Source organism: Sus scrofa, chromosome 2 (genome assembly GCF_054392235.1).
Source record: "Sus scrofa isolate SSC_HxYL_T2T_F1_AM1 chromosome 2, Sscrofa_HxYL_maternal_Yorkshire_Landrace_v2.0, whole genome shotgun sequence".
In the NCBI taxonomy this organism is placed as follows: domain Eukaryota; kingdom Metazoa; phylum Chordata; class Mammalia; order Artiodactyla; family Suidae; genus Sus; species Sus scrofa.
In genome coordinates this window covers 49,497,592-49,513,026 of record NC_139384.1, presented here as the reverse complement: position 1 = coordinate 49,513,026, position 15,435 = coordinate 49,497,592, and the positions used below count along the sequence as shown (strand labels likewise).

The 15,435-nt window shown below is 44.0% G+C and overlaps 1 protein-coding gene across 1 annotated transcript; it reads left to right on the top strand.

The window, feature by feature from the left end:
- The first annotated feature begins 2,193 nt into the window (after positions 1–2,193).
- Positions 2,194–7,935, top strand: RASSF10 (Ras association domain family member 10). Its single transcript, XM_021083310.2, has one exon. It carries the CDS (start codon positions 2,432–2,434, stop codon positions 3,941–3,943), a length of 1,512 nt encoding a protein of 503 aa, XP_020938969.1. The 5' UTR covers positions 2,194–2,431; the 3' UTR covers positions 3,944–7,935.
- The last annotated feature ends 7,500 nt before the right edge of the window (positions 7,936–15,435 follow it).

Here is a 15,435-nt window from a genome sequence, read left to right as displayed (position 1 = left end):
CACCTGTGGCTTAGATTCAGTCCCTGGCCCAGGAACTTCCATACACCTCAGGTGTAGCCAAAATAATAAAGCAGAGTTTTCTCCAGCAGGTAGCAGGAGGAGAAGTCACAGAGATTCCAAGCCAAGGAGGAGTCAAAGGATTTGACATGCTATTGTTGTCCTGGAGATGAAGGGGGAAGGGGAATTACATGGAAAGTAGCTGAGGGAGGCTTCTAGGAGTTGAGAGTAATCCCCGCCCCCAGTCAATAACTAGCAAAGAAACAAGGACCTCACTTCTACAACTGCAAGGAAGTGGATTCTGCCAACAACCAGAATGAGCTTGGAAATAGATTCTTTCCCAGAGCCCCCAGATGAACACTCAACCTGGCCAACACCTTGCCTTTAGGCTTGAGACACCACGAGCAAAAAACCCAGCCATGCCATGCTGAACTTAGTTATTTTAAGCCACTACGTTTATGGTAATTTGTTATACAACAATGGAAAACTAATACCCCCCCCCCAATTTCTAACTCTCCAATAAAACTTCTGTTGTGGACTTACCAGGTCTAAGCATTTAATCCTCATAATAGTCCTATTGGGCAGTTGTTTTTATTATCACCATTTCATAGGTGAAGCTCCGAGAGATGAAATACTTTTCCTAAGGTCACAGAGCTATTAAGTTACAGGGCTGAGATTTTTATTCAGGCAATCTGACCTCAGAATCCACATTCCATGGCTTCTTATGCTCCTTAGAATAGAAGGTCCAAATACTGACACATGGAATTAAAGACACTTCTAGATCTGGCTCCTGCTCACCCATCCAACCTCATTCTTAGCTGTCTCACTCACATAAACTCCTTGAGCCCCAGTAACTGCCTTGCTCTTCGGATTCCTTGACTTTGAACATGGGGTTTCTTGCTTGGGATGCTGCCTGCCTCCGCCCCTCTATTTTTTATTTTTTCCTTTGACAAAAATGGTGCTTTCAGTCTGCCCTAAGATACCACTTCCCCTGGGAAGCCTTCCTTGACTCTTCTGGACTGGGTAGGATGCTACTCCGGCATTCCTCTGGTGTCTAATCCTCTCCCTTGTCAGAGCACAGAAGACTCTGTGTTGGACACTTTAAAACCTGTGTTAAACACCTGGATGGCAGAGGGTACCCTAATACTTATGGAGTGCATGAATGAATGAATAAAAGTACTTTATTGAGGAGGCAGTGAGGAGCCATCCAAGGTCTGAAGCAAAGAAGTGACCTTATCAGTCTGTGCTCCCAGGTTCAAGCTGGGGGCAAGCCTTGCCCACAATGGACCATTCTCATCAGCATCAGAAGATGAAAAAAGTTCAGTTGCATTGCGGTTGTGGATTTCTTGAGCTGTGCATCTTGGCTTTTATCTCCTCTTGACCACATCTGGATGCAGGATAATGCCAGAAACTGTCACAGTAATGACTAGGTTTCTCTTTATGGAGGTGGGATGTGGAAAAGAGCTTATGACTTGGGTCTGGGCCCGGAACTCCCACAAGAATCAGGAGTTCCCCCTGCCAAGAAGGCTGTGTGAAGCCAAGGCGATGTGGGGAGCCACAGACATGACCTTGCCCGGGACCAGGAGCAGCCTCTGAACATCCTCCTCAAGCCTAGTCCTCACTCTATTTACACTTGCTCAGGGCGCACACTGCCCCGTCTTGTTCTCCTTGAATATGTAAATATTGCTTCCAGACTAGGAAGACTGGAAAGACATACGTGTTTTAGGTGGCTTTTACAGATCCCAGCTGGAGGTCATGCAAGGCGGTTAGAGAATCTCCGTTAGATGCGCGAAGAGGCTTGGTTTCTCTTCGCTCCTGGACTCATCAGACCACTCTGCCTTATTAAGGGACCAGGAAACGCCTCTGGGGGCGCCGGAGAAGGTGTGAAAGTCCAATCAAAGGTACAATTAACTCCAGAATGAAGGAGGGAGCCTGTGGGGCAAGGGAGCTCCAGAGCTGATCCCCGCTTAGGCACTGGCTCCTGGCGTGCGGTGGAGGGGGTCCCCGAGTTCCCCTCTGGAGCCCACGCGCAGCCCAGTCCCTACGAGGGCGGCGCGGGAGGTGGAGCGGACTGGGCGCAAGGGGCGCGGCCTGGGTTCCGAGCCTCCTGCTACCAGGCCTCAGCTCCGGGAGCTGGGGGCGGGAAGGGGAGGAGCCAGGTGGGGAGGAGCAAAACCCGGAGGTCCCGGGAACATTGGGCAGAGCCAGAGCGGCGGGAGCCGGGGCGCGCTGTCTTGGGAGCGTGCCGTCCGGGCCAAGCACCGCGGCCTCCAGCCGCTCTTTGCCTTCAGTGAACAGCGGGGAGAAGGGCTGGTGCTGAGGGGGGCGAAGGTACCGAGCCCCAATACCTAAACTAGAGTTGTCGGGCTGCCTGCAGCCCCCGCAGCCCCCTGGGGTGCTCGGCCTGACCCACCACCCGCGTCTGGGTTACGCCATGGATCCTTCGGAAAAGAAGATATCGGTGTGGATTTGCCAGGAGGAAAAACTAGTCTCCGGTCTCTCCCGCCGCACCACTTGCTCGGACGTAGTGCGAGTACTCTTGGAGGACGGCTGCCGGCGGCGACGGCGGCAGCGGCGGGGCAGGCGGCGAGGGGCAGCCGGCGACCCGCCAGGCCCAGCGGAGCTGACGGAAGCCCTGGACGAGGACGACGAGGATGATGACGAGGGGCTGCCTGAGAGCATGCTGTGCGGGCCCCCGCAGTGCTACTGCATCGTGGAGAAGTGGCGTGGCTTTGAACGCATCCTGCCCAACAAGACGCGCATCTTGCGCCTCTGGGCAGCCTGGGGTGAAGAGCAAGAGAACGTACGCTTTGTGCTAGTGCGCAGCGAAGCGTCTTTGCCCAATGCGGGCCCCCGCAGTGCAGAGGCACGCGTTGTGCTCAGTCGTGAGCGCCCGTGCTTGGCCCGGGGGGTCCCGGCGCGGCCCAGCCTGGCCTTGACCCAGGAGAAGCAGCGGCGGGTGGTGCGCAAGGCCTTCCGCAAGCTGGCCAAACTCAACCGGCGGCGCCAGCAGCAGCCATCGTCACCGTGTTCGTCCACTTCGTCGTCCACCACCTCGTCCTGCTCGTCGTCGCCGCGGGCCACCGAAAGTGCATCGGTGGAGCGCATGGAGACGCTGGTGCATTTGGTACTCTCCCAGGACCACACGATCCGTCAGCAGGTGCAGCGGCTCCGGGAGCTGGACCGTGAAATCGATCGCTATGAGGCCAAAGTGCACCTGGACCGCATGCGGCGGCACGGAGTCAACTACGTTCAGGATACTTACTTGGTGGGCGCAGGCATCGAGCTTGACGGGCCGGGCCCTGGAGAGGAGCCGGAGGAGGCGGCAGCGACGATGGCGACGCCGCCTCTGGATGGCGAGGCGCAGGCAGTCGCGTTGGAGGAACTAGCCCAGCGCTGCGACGACCTGTTGCGACTGCAGGAGCAGCGGGCCCAGCAGGAGGAGTTGCTCGAGCGCCTCTCAGCAGAAATCCAGGAGGAGCTGAACCAGAGGTGGATGCGGAGGCGCCAGGAGGAGCTTTCAGCGCGGGAGGAGCCCCCAGAGCCTGATGGCGGACTCGACGGCGAGTTGCTGCTGGAGCAGGAGCGAGTCAGGACGCAGCTCAGCACCAGCCTCTACATCGGGCTCCGGCTCAACACGGACTTGGAGGCGGTCAAGTCTGACTTGGATTACAGCCAGCAGCAGTGGGACAGCAAGGAACGCGAGTTACAAGGCCTTCTCCAGACTTTGCACACGTTGGAGCTGACCGTGGCTCCAGATGGGACCCCGGTCTCGGGCGGACCCTCGCGGGAACCCGGACCTCAGGCGTGCGCCGAGGTGTGGGTGGATCAGGCCCGCGGACTGGCCAAGAGCTGTCCTGGCAACGACGAGGACTCGGATACCGGGCTGAGCTCTATGCACAGCCAGGACTCAGACTCGGTGCCCGTGTGCGAATCCCTTGTGTAGGAGGAGCAGGGTGGGAGAGGGAGATGGTCGCGTCTTTCTTTTCTGTAGAAATCACCGGCTTGGCCGGCTCAGGGACTTGAAACCAGGCGGGTGTGTGTGTGTGGTGGGGGTGGGAGGTAGGCTTGGAGCTCCTGAGGAGCAGCAGTGAGTGCTCGGGGCGGGGGGAGGGCTGGGGACGCCTCCCCCGCAGCGGCGCTCCTCTGGCTAGGGAGTGAATGTGGAGAGGGTTCGGTGCAAGGAAGATGGCTTTCCCTTACTAGCTCTTTCAGGAGAAGGAAGGAGGGAGGAGGTGAGAACCCCCTATATTGGAAAACAAAGGCCTCAGAATATTGACGTGGTCCGAGCCCATTTTCAAAAAAGAAAAAAAGTATTATGGAGATGTCACCCATCTTCTGTATGGGAAGGACTGATGGCAGCTAGTTTGTGGCATAAAGTGCTTTTTAAAGAAACACTTGGATGAAAAGGAAATTCCTTCGATGTTAATTGTGACTGTGAACGTGTTAAAACTAGCCAAAGAGGACGCACTGGTGTTGGTCTCAGCCTTACTTATATCTTTGATAAAACTCATAGGCACCAAAATCTTGGCTGTTTACATTTCTGCAGATTTGGGCATTACCCATCTGCTAAACCCTTTGCCTTTTATTTTCTTTCAAAGACTAACTCTGTATTTCCTCCTAGTAAATACAGTGTATGTTAAAACGGGGTCGTTTTCCCCAAATCACCTTTTATTATTACAATAGCCAAACCCAACCCTTTGAGATACAGAACCCTGGTAGTTTTAACCCCTGGTTAAAATTTAATCCAGGCCCTTTGCGATTTGCTCCTGCAAAGGTATGTGTGTTTTCCTTTTATTTTTGTTGCCACTTCATCCCTTCAGTCACTATTAGAAAAAACAGAAGTTGCAGGATTCAAGTACAAACTACATTTGCTGTTCAGTGAGCACTCCAATTGAAACTAAGCCTTGAAAGCAAAGATCTTTGTTGGTTTTCGGCTTTTAAAGTAAGCTGCATGATTAAAATCAACTATGACCTCAACAGATTTTACCGAACAAACCCAGGTCTAACTTCAGTATCTTTAGTCAGAGATTAGTTACTTGTCCAAACCTAAACTGAGATAGTGTAAATATCAAGGTTTGCTAGATAAGACCTGAAAAGAAAACATAAAATAAAACAATCTAATAGCACACCTTGGGTGAAGAATTTGGTTAACAACGGCACGTAGCCATAGATAAAAGCATATAAAATTGAGCTAAAGACTTGGCTTACATTACTTTTGTCTGGCTCACACCTTTGCAGACATCGCAGCATGCAAGCACAACGCCTTTTTCTTAATAGCTAGTGACAGAGCCCTGTGGGGACTCAATGTAATTGTTCCAGTTATTTCAATGAAAACTTATCAGTTGTAGCTAGTTGTTGCCCTGATGGAAGGAGCCTGCTGGCAGTGTTCCCTCCGGAGCTCAGAACTTCTGAGGAATGCGGGATCTAATCTGTCCTGAGGAGGTATTATTAACAATGGGCTATGTGTGCGGTGCCAGCCTCATATCAACGTAACTGTGCAGGGGCTGGCTCCAGTTTCAGCACTACATGGGAAGATAACTTAGAGGTCTCTCTTTACAGAGAAATTGCTTTCCTTGCAGAGAGCCTTTGCTTGTTTCCAAGAGGGGCCTGCTCACCTGACCTCCTCAAACATTTGAGCTGTCTCCTTTTTAGAGACAGCCCTGCCCCACCCTCCACTATGCCATGCTATTACAACCTGTGTAGATATTTTCAGATTTTCAAGTAAAATGAGAATTAAAAGGCCGTTTTTTCTTAATTGATGTTTTCCAAAGGCATTAGCTGGCATAATTATGGTTTTTTAGTTTAGTCTGATGCAGAAAACATCTATGCATTTGGTTGTGAGCATGATTAAAATGAGGAAGGGACCAAAAGAAACCCACTGTCCCTAGACAATCATTTGATCCCATAAACACAAAGCCTAATGATAGCTTACTTTTGGAGGCAGAGGTAAAATCCTCATTAGAGTGCGACAATGCTACGTGTCTGAATGGTTTATGCTGGCAGTGGACTGACCTGGTGGTTTTAAAATTACTGTGCTTCGTGCCCCCCCCCCACAGGGTGGTAGGGGAGGTGGTTCTTGGACTTTTATTAACTCAAAAGAGAACACAGAAAGTTGGCAGAACAGGACTGCCTGACGGAAAATGGCTGTTTTCCTTTTCACTAATATTATTTTAAACTTTGACGGTCTGCTGACGTCAGCAAATATGCCTGAAGCCTGTAAAACAAATAAGCCACATTATAGGAAGAAGGCCTGTGGGATTTTCTGGTGCCTTCTTTTCAGAACCTTCTCATACTAGCCACCTGAAGATGCTTCTCTTATGAACGCTTCAGGCAATGAAGTTGTTCATAACAAAGGGAGGCTCCGACTGCCCATTTTTCCTTTCTTCCAAATCCATTTTATCCCCCAAAGGCACTTTGTGTGTGGATAAAAGGAAGAACAGGGGTGGTGGTGGGGGTGCTGGGGGGGTTGGCAAGGTAAAAGAAAGGACATAATGGTTCCTTTTACTAAGAACTTTTGCAAGCCTGAGAAAGCTGAACTATGAAAATTAGCAAGTACCAAAATAGTGCCCAGAAAGTGCCTCATAAATGCTAGAGAGCCTTAAAATTTCATTCACATTAAAAATAATCCTCATAGCCCTAAGAATGAGAATGAATGCATCACAGTGAATGCAAGAGCACTGAGATTTCAGTGCTTCTGGGAAAACTACCTCCTCTCCTGTTCCCCAAGCCCAGCAGAAATCCTGGGTGGGGGGGAACCAGCCATCCTGTGGAGGAGCGTCTGAGGTGGAATAGGCTCCTCACCAACCAGCTCCATCCTTTTTAGGATCTGATAGAATTGATTGTGTCTTTGATTTTTAATGACCCCATTCTTTGCCATCTTCCAAACCAAAATGATTTTATCTGGCATCTCTATGTTTACTTCCTTACAAAACATGGTGATGATGATTTGCTAATTAGAAAAGGTATACTCTGTAGTCTTTATGATGGGCCTGAAAATAATATAAATAAGAAGATAAGTCACTCAAAATCTGATCACCAAAAGCTCATCACTACCAAAGTTTGGTTTATTTCCTTCCAGACCTTTTGAATCATCAAGATTTCATATTTTGCTCCCCCATCCCGTTTTTTTTTAAAACACAATTTTAATGAGATTGTATGCTTTTTAGGCTCAGATTTTGACAGACACCTTGTAAATGGCTCCATCTATCTGTTGAATGCACCATACATAGTGCATGTAACCATTCTCATGTTAACAGGTTGTTCCCCAATTTTTTTTTTTTTTTTTTTACTATTATCTGTTTCCCTAATTAGACATCACTCCCCACCAGTAAGATAAATTCCCTGAAAGGGAATTCCCAGGTCAAAGAGCACAAGCATTTAAAGGTTTGATACTTCATTGCCAAATGGCTTTTGAAAAATTTGGTCTAATTATAGTCTGCCAGTGCATAACAGGGGCTGTTTCACTACACCCTGGTTTTCATTAGATAGTATATTTTATGGAGAAAAGTAGTTTAGCCAAAATTAATTAATTAATCTGTGTGGCCTCTGGAACCCAGGGCTGGCAACCACCGACTTATAATATCCTAGTAACCTGAAGGGCAGATCATCTGACCAGAAGTATTAAGAGGATGTGGTACTTTTTCTTCTTCCCACTTCCTTATCTCCCCTGAACCCTGCTGATTAATAGCGATCTTGTCTCATATCAGAGCTGGACAATGATCCATCTGAGCAGGAGGGCCAGAAACTCCACATGAGCGAGATTAAGGGGATTAACAAATAGAATCGTTTATAAAAAAAATATTCATTATCTTTTCTCATCTCGAGTCTAGTAGAAAAGGTTATCTATAGAAGGGGCTATCATAAAATGTATTTGGTTTTGTGCTTCTTCCTGCTCGCCCCTATCAAGAATTAAATCAAAATAAAGTACATACATAAGCCCGTTTGTTTATTAACAGCCTCTGTTAATAGTTTAGATTTTTCTAGGTATATCTTTCTACATATTACAGTGCACCTGCATTCACCCTTAAAGTCTTGACAAGGGGAAAATTTGATCCTCATAAATTTGTGAAATTTTCAGTGTGAAGATGCTTGTGAAAAGTGTTCTCCTACATAGAAATAAGGGGATGGGAGGAGTTGTTTTGTTTTGTTTTGTTTTGTTTTTGGTTGTGTCCAGGGCTAGCAGAAGTTCCCAAGCTGGGGATCTTACCCCTTGCCATGGCGGTGACCTGAGCCACAGCAGTGACAGTGCCAGATCTTTAACCACTAGGCCACCAGGGAACTCAGTGAACTATCTTTTCTTAAGTACTTTCCAAATGCCAGGGCCTCATGCTCAGTATTTTCACATACATTTTCCCTGCATTCATTTTGTGAGACAGAACTTTTTAACTTCCAATTTTTGTACATAAAGAAGCTAAAGCCACCTAATTGATAAGTAGCAGACACAAGATTCTGACCCCAGCCTAACTAATTCCTGTACCTATTTTGCCCTCATCACACATGGCATGTTACACCCATGAAATGTTTTGCACACTCAGAAAAAAGATTCTTGGAGTTCCCGTCGTGGCTCAGTGGTTAACGAATCCAACTAGGAACCATGAGGTTGCAGGTTCTATCCCTGCCCTTGCTCAGTGGGTTAAGGATCTGGTGTTGCCGCAAGCTGTGGTGTAGGCTGCAGACGCAGCTCAGATCTGGCGTTGCTGTGGCTGTGGCATAGGCCGTCAGCTACAGCTCCTATTAGACCCCCTAGCCTGGGAACTTCCATATGCCGTGGGAGCGACCCAAGCAATGGCAAAAAAGAAAAGAAAAAAAAAAGATTCTTCACAGGCCCCACAGTTTGGCATTGGGTGTGGGGGTGGAGGAGTGCTCAGAGATTATCAGTTCTTGTCCAAATATTTCCATCAGGCAGGTGGAGTGATTTTTTCAAAATCATAGGGCCAGTAAATATCTACCAGGTGAAGATTTAGAAAAAGACAAAGGAGGAGAAATTCCTATGTAAAAGTCTGGACATCTGTCTAAGAGAAATGAAGTTTTTGCCAATGAAAAAAAATTTTTCACCGAAAATATCCCCTATATCAGCATGAATGCCCCAAGGACACAAATGCATAGTTGGTCAGCAACCTGGTGTCTTTGGCCATCAGGGCAGACAGCTGCCTTCTATTCACAGGAAGATGGTACCAACCATGACTGTGCTGGGGCTGTCCCCAGTACTTTTAACCAGGTCTTGTTCCTGATTGAGCATCAGGATTAGGGAAGTGTAAAGGGAGGGATTGCTGGGCTCTCAAAGATCCCTGTGCCCGTGGAGTCAGGCATGCACACCTGATGTGGGGCATCTATGTGTCCATGCTGACTTGAGTGTGCATGTGGGCACTTAGCATGGATTGCTTTAAAGGACCGTTGTCCCAGCCTCTGCCCCTCTCATCCAATCCCATGCAGATTTTTCCTGTGTTAGAACTTCCAGGATTCCCCATAGCTTTCAGGATAAAATCCACACGTCTTAGTGGGATTTATAAGGTTGTTGGTTATCCAGCTCAAGGGCCGTCTTTGAGGTCCATCCTTTTCCGCCTTATGACCACAGCATCCTGTTTCTTCTTTTAGGTCACACTGCCATCCTCCATTTGTGCAAGGTCCCTCTTCTGTCTTATTTTACGTCATGTTCCCCTTCCTCCCCCATTCCCACTCTCATTCCCCTTCTTCCTCACGCCATCGACACCTATTCTAGTGTGTTTAAACTATGACTTTCCAAAACCATCTTACATATTCAGGGCTATCATGCTGCACACCTCCAGGGGGCACCATTTATGCTGTGTTCTGGAATCGTGCAGCAGAGGGCACCGTTCACCTAGGAAACTGAATGGTAATCCTGGAGTTGAGCAATGTGCTGGCACAATCCATTTGCTTGTGTATTTATATGTATCCTTGAAAAGTAGAATGAAGTAGTCTGTGTGCTTCTGTTTTATGTTATCTTTATTGAGCTATAAATATGAAGCTCATTCTTTTTCTTTTTTTACATGGCATTATGTTTGTGCGGGCACTCCACACTGCAAAATGGAAATCTAGTTTGCTATTTTCTGATCTGCATGGGATTCCATCCTTTTAATTTGAATATTTCCCTAGTGGGGGTAGGTTGTTATCATGTCCTCAAAAAATGTTGCAGTGAATACAGACAGAGATCAGTGGCTATATGTGAGAATTTGAGGTTTAAAACCCAAATGTTTGAGTGCTGAATGACTTGTTTGCTCTTCAGAATGGCTATACCAGATCAAGTCCTTACTAATGGTGAAGATTCCCATTTTCCCCATAGCCTCACCAGCACTTGATAATATTCAACTTTCTACCATTTACAGGTTTGCTTTGATTTGCATTTCTTTGAATTCTGGTGAAACTGACTTTCTTATATTCATTATCTTTTGCGTTCCCCTTCTTTTCACAGCCTGTCATTATTAACCATTTTTCTTTTGGGTCTCCCCTTTTTAGCAGACTTAGGAGTTTCTTACATCTTCTGACTGTTACTTTCTTGTTAACCTTAGAACAAGTATAAATATCGTACTCTAATTTGTCTTCCATCTTTAACCAGTATCTGTTGTTGGAAAAATGTCTTTAATTTTAATATTGTTATATTTAGCACCCTCACTCCTGCCTTGTGGTTCGTGACTTAGGGTTCTTTTTTTAAGAAATGAAGCCACAAAGATTTGATTCTATATTTTCTTCTATTAGCCTCATTCTCTCTTTCTCTTTCTTTGTCTTTTTTTAATTTAAATAAAAAAAATTTATTTTTATGGTTTGGTTTTTAGGGCTGCACCTGCAGCATGTGAAAGTTCCCAGGCTAGGGGTTGAATCAGAGCTGCAGCTGCTGGCCTATGCCACAGCCACAGCAACGCCAGATCTGAGCTGAGTCTGTGACCCACAGCAGGATCTTTAACTGACTGAGGGAGGCCAGGGATCGAACCTCTCTTTCTTCTTTTGTGTTGTCTCTCTCTTTTTCTTTCCTTCTCTTACTCCTCTCTCTCCCTCCCTCATTCCTTTGTCATTGATGATGGAGTACTTTTTTTTTTTTTTTTTTTAGCTAGAATACGTCTAAAGATTCTTCCTTTTATCAAGTGTCACCCTGAAGGATAGTTTAAATTCTGATTATCCTGAAATATGGGATAACCTTTATTACCTTACCCTTTATTTTTATTTACCAGTGTTCAAAATAATGTGATTCTTCCCTAGCATTTTCCAGAGATGACTAATGAACTTTTTTCCTTCTTTGTTCATCTTTTTGGGAATCATTATGAAATTTCGAATTTAATATATTTAATGTGTTTCAAACCACTGTAGTTTTGGTCCCGTATTTGGCTAAGGTGGGGGAGCTTCTTCAGTGTTAGTTCCTAAATCCTTTTTCGTACATTTTTCTTAGTCTTTGATAGCTTCCTTTGCACTTTGGTTTGTCAAGATGTTCCAGGCTCACTATACGTTTTCTGACTCAGATCTGAAATCAGCCCTCGCTGTAAGGAGCCCTGATTCCTTTCAATGGGCAAAGATATTTAGAACCCACAGCCTGGACATTAGGGTACTGATTGCCATTGGAGTGGTGATTACTGTTAGGAATTTTTAGTGGAAAGAGCTAGGAAATACATTGTTCTTGTTTTCTTTTAATTTTTTTTTATTGTGGTAAAATATAACAAAATTTACCATTTTAACTCTTTTTAAGTGTACAATTCAGGGGTATTAAGTACATTCACAACGTACTTAAAAACACAGCTATCTGTTTCCAGAACTTTTCTATCATCCCAAGCAGAAACTTTGTAACCATTAAATAATAACTTTCTATTCTCTCCTCTCCTCTCTTCCAAGTTTTTTCTTTACAAAAGAATTTCATGGATAGGCAATGAGAGGATGTTTTTTCCAGTCCTTCCATTCCATTTATTGCCTTTGTTTGTTTGTTTTTCCATTTATTGCCTTTGTTGATGGTGTCTTTGGTGCACAAAATATTTTAAAATGTTCAAGTTCAGCTTACCTATTTTTTCTTTTGTTGCCTTTGCTTTTGGTGTTAATAGCTGAGAAATCCTTAAAAATCCAAGGCCATGAAGCTTTTTTCTCTATTTTCTTCTAAGACTTTTATAGTTTTAACTTTTCCATTTAAGTCTTTTGTTCTTGTTGTTAGTATTCTTATTACTTCTTTTGGCAAGTGGCCTTTTGGCAATCTTCTCTGCCATTCCCATTTAAGTCACAAGGTTTTTTTTTTTTTTCTTTTCTTTTTTTCTTTTGTTAGATGGATAGAATTTTCTTTAGCTGATTTAAAATTATACATTTAATTTTGCTCTCCTATTTCTCCAAACTTGCTAAGAGCCATGCTTTTGCTTGTTTTCTCTGACCACTCTATAAACTTGCAAACACTGTGTTTGCCCCCAAGCAAGACAGGAATCTTAACATACAACTCTCACCTCTCTGGTCTTTCTCCCTTTTCATTTTAGTATGATCTACAAATTTAGTTATAGAATATCTTCTGTAGCTAATGATAACCTTTCTCATTATATTTCATTGGGATCATCTTATACTGATATCTTTATGATCTTTATCAGTCATTCTGTCCAAGAATACAATAATAATAAAGTTCAACAAATCACTTACAAATTCAGTGTGGCTTGAAATAATAATAATTTATTCTCAGGCATCTGTGAGTCAGCTGGGGGTCAGTTGATCTGGGCTAGGCTCTGCTTAAGTTAACTTGGCTTCAATCCGTGGATTGGGCTTACGCCTACTTCTTCTTTTTTTGGTCTTTTTGCCATTTCTTGGGTTGCTCCCGCAGCATGTGGAGGTTCCCAGGCTAGGGATCAAATCGGAGCTGTAGCCACCGGCCTATGCCAGAGCCACAGCAACGTGGGATCCGAGCTCCGTCTGCAACCTACACCACAGCTCATGGCAACACCGGATCCTTAACCCACTGAGCAAGGGCAGGGATTGAACCCGCAACCTCATCGTTCCTAGTTGGATTCGTTAACCACCAAGCCACGATGGGAACTCCTATGCCTACTTCTTGAGTCTGTCATACTCTTGTGACCAGAGGCATAAAACTTTCCCAAAGTTCCCTTAAACAGAGGTGTTAGCCTAGAATTTTTCTTTTGTGCATCTTCTTCTGTGGGGCCTGGCTTTCTCAATCCAAGGCAACACACAAATACTGAGTTCCTGCTATGTACCTGACTTGCAAAAGGGATCGGCAAAACAGGTGGCATTAAATCATTAAAAATACTCTCTAAGACACAGGTATTGGGATTTTATATTTATTAAGGCCTTTGGATTTACACTTTTCTTAAAGAGCAAACTGGTTAAACTATGTTATAATCATATGATTTAATTAGATCTGCATTGCTGGTGAGGAAAAACATTTATAATATATTGTTAAATAAACAAGCAAGGAAGTGGATAGTTTAAACTTATTACTTTTTTATAGCTCTAAAAATTACACAATTCTTAGCTTTGTCCACAGAAAAGATCTGGGATCAATTATTGCCCTGTAGTAATGAGTACTGCTAGCACCCATATTGTGATATTTAAATATTATTTTCTATTAAAAAGATAAAGCCTCCTTGAAGTAATGGCTGATTCTAAATACATGGCAAGAAATAGGTTAGATGGACTTGCTGCATCTTATGTGCTAGAAAGCAAGGATCCTCTTAAAGACTGTGATTGTATATAAACACAGGGGCAACCTGGAGGGGCTCCAATGTTGAAAGAGAGGAAGATACTGAGTTTCAATGAGAATAATAATTGCAATGGGTCAAAACACATCAAAAATATAAAAATCTAGGGGTTCACAATGATACTACAAAAATATTAATCTGCTAATCATCTTTGATTAATATGAGCTTGCTAGGGTACCAAGTTGTTATTCTGGAAATTAGCAATAAAAGAGCATTTATTCTGCCTTTCTTGTACACATTGTGTTTCTAAGTCATCAAACACAGTGTGTGCAAGAAAGGTAGAAAAACTGTTTTTCTTTCCATTGAGGGAAAGTTTTTTCTTTACAAAAGAATTTCATGGATAGGCAATGAGGTCCTATTGTGTAGCACAGGGAACTATATTCTCTGGGGATAGACCATGATGGACGATAATATAAGAAGAGGAATGTGTATATATGTATGACTGGGTCCCTTTGCTATACAACAGAAATTGGCACAACATTGTCAGTCAATTATACTTTAAATTTAAAAATGTAAAAAAAAAATCAGCTAACAAGTGTAGAAAGAATGATAGAATTAGAAAATTACCTTTCTGTAAGCCCTAATGATTTAATGCATCTAGATAGTGATCATTGATGGATACTAGAATAAGCAGGTGTCAGGTTAGTGAGAAACTTTATAGTGGTTGGATCAGTTGACAATACTGACATCCAGTCATGATGTACCTCCTGCTATGATAAAATAGAAAGCACTTAGTCCCATCTACCAAATACTCCACCCCAAATAACTGAATCTGAATCTAATCAAGAATCTAATTGTGTTGAAGAGGTTGTAGGAAACAGAAGAGAAGAACATGTGGAATGATAGTCTGAGTGTGTAATAAACAAGTCCAGGCTGTGAGAAATTTTATAGGACAAAAGCCCACGTATAAATAGCTTGGAAAAGTGAGTGGATCTATAACTATTATAGGTTAAAGAAGACTAAGAGACGTATAAACAAGTTACAGACTTTACTTGGATAGTAATTCCAACAAATCAAAAAATTCAGGACAATCAGGAAAAATAGAAATAGACTATTTATTGAGAGGTGGTTATTATTTTTATTTTATTTATCTCTCTCTCTCTCTCTCTCTTTTTTTTTTTTTTTTTTTTTTTTTTTTTGCTTTTTAGGGTCTCACGTAAGGCATATGGAAGTTCCCAGGCTATGGGTCCCATTGGAGCTTCAGCTGCCAGCCTCTGCCACAGCCATGGCAATGAGGGATCTTAGCCATGTCTGCGACCTGCACCACAGTTCACAGCAACTCTGGATCCTCAACCCACTGAGCAAGGCCGGGGATCAAACCTGCGTCCTTATGAATACTAGTCAGGTTTGTTACCACTGAGCCATGACAGGAATCCTCGGTTATTATTTTTAGATATGGTGATGGTAAAAAATGATTGTTTCTAAAATATTTTACTTGTTAGAAATATAAAAAAAATACTGTGGTGAAATAATGTGATGTCTGAGAGTGCTAAAAATTTTCAGAGAAAAAAGTTGGATGTGAAGGAGAGATAAAACAAAATTGGCAAATTGTAATATTTGTTGAAGCTGGGTGTTAGGTACGTGGGGATTCATGGTGCTGTTCTCTGTGTTTATCTATCTGAGGATTTTCATAATAGGAAGTGAACATTGCAAAAGAGAAAAAGAGAAGAAAAAGTCATGGTGCAGAACAGTATATACGGTATTTTTTTCTTTTCATTAAACAAAACAACAAAACACTATGTTGTACTATTAT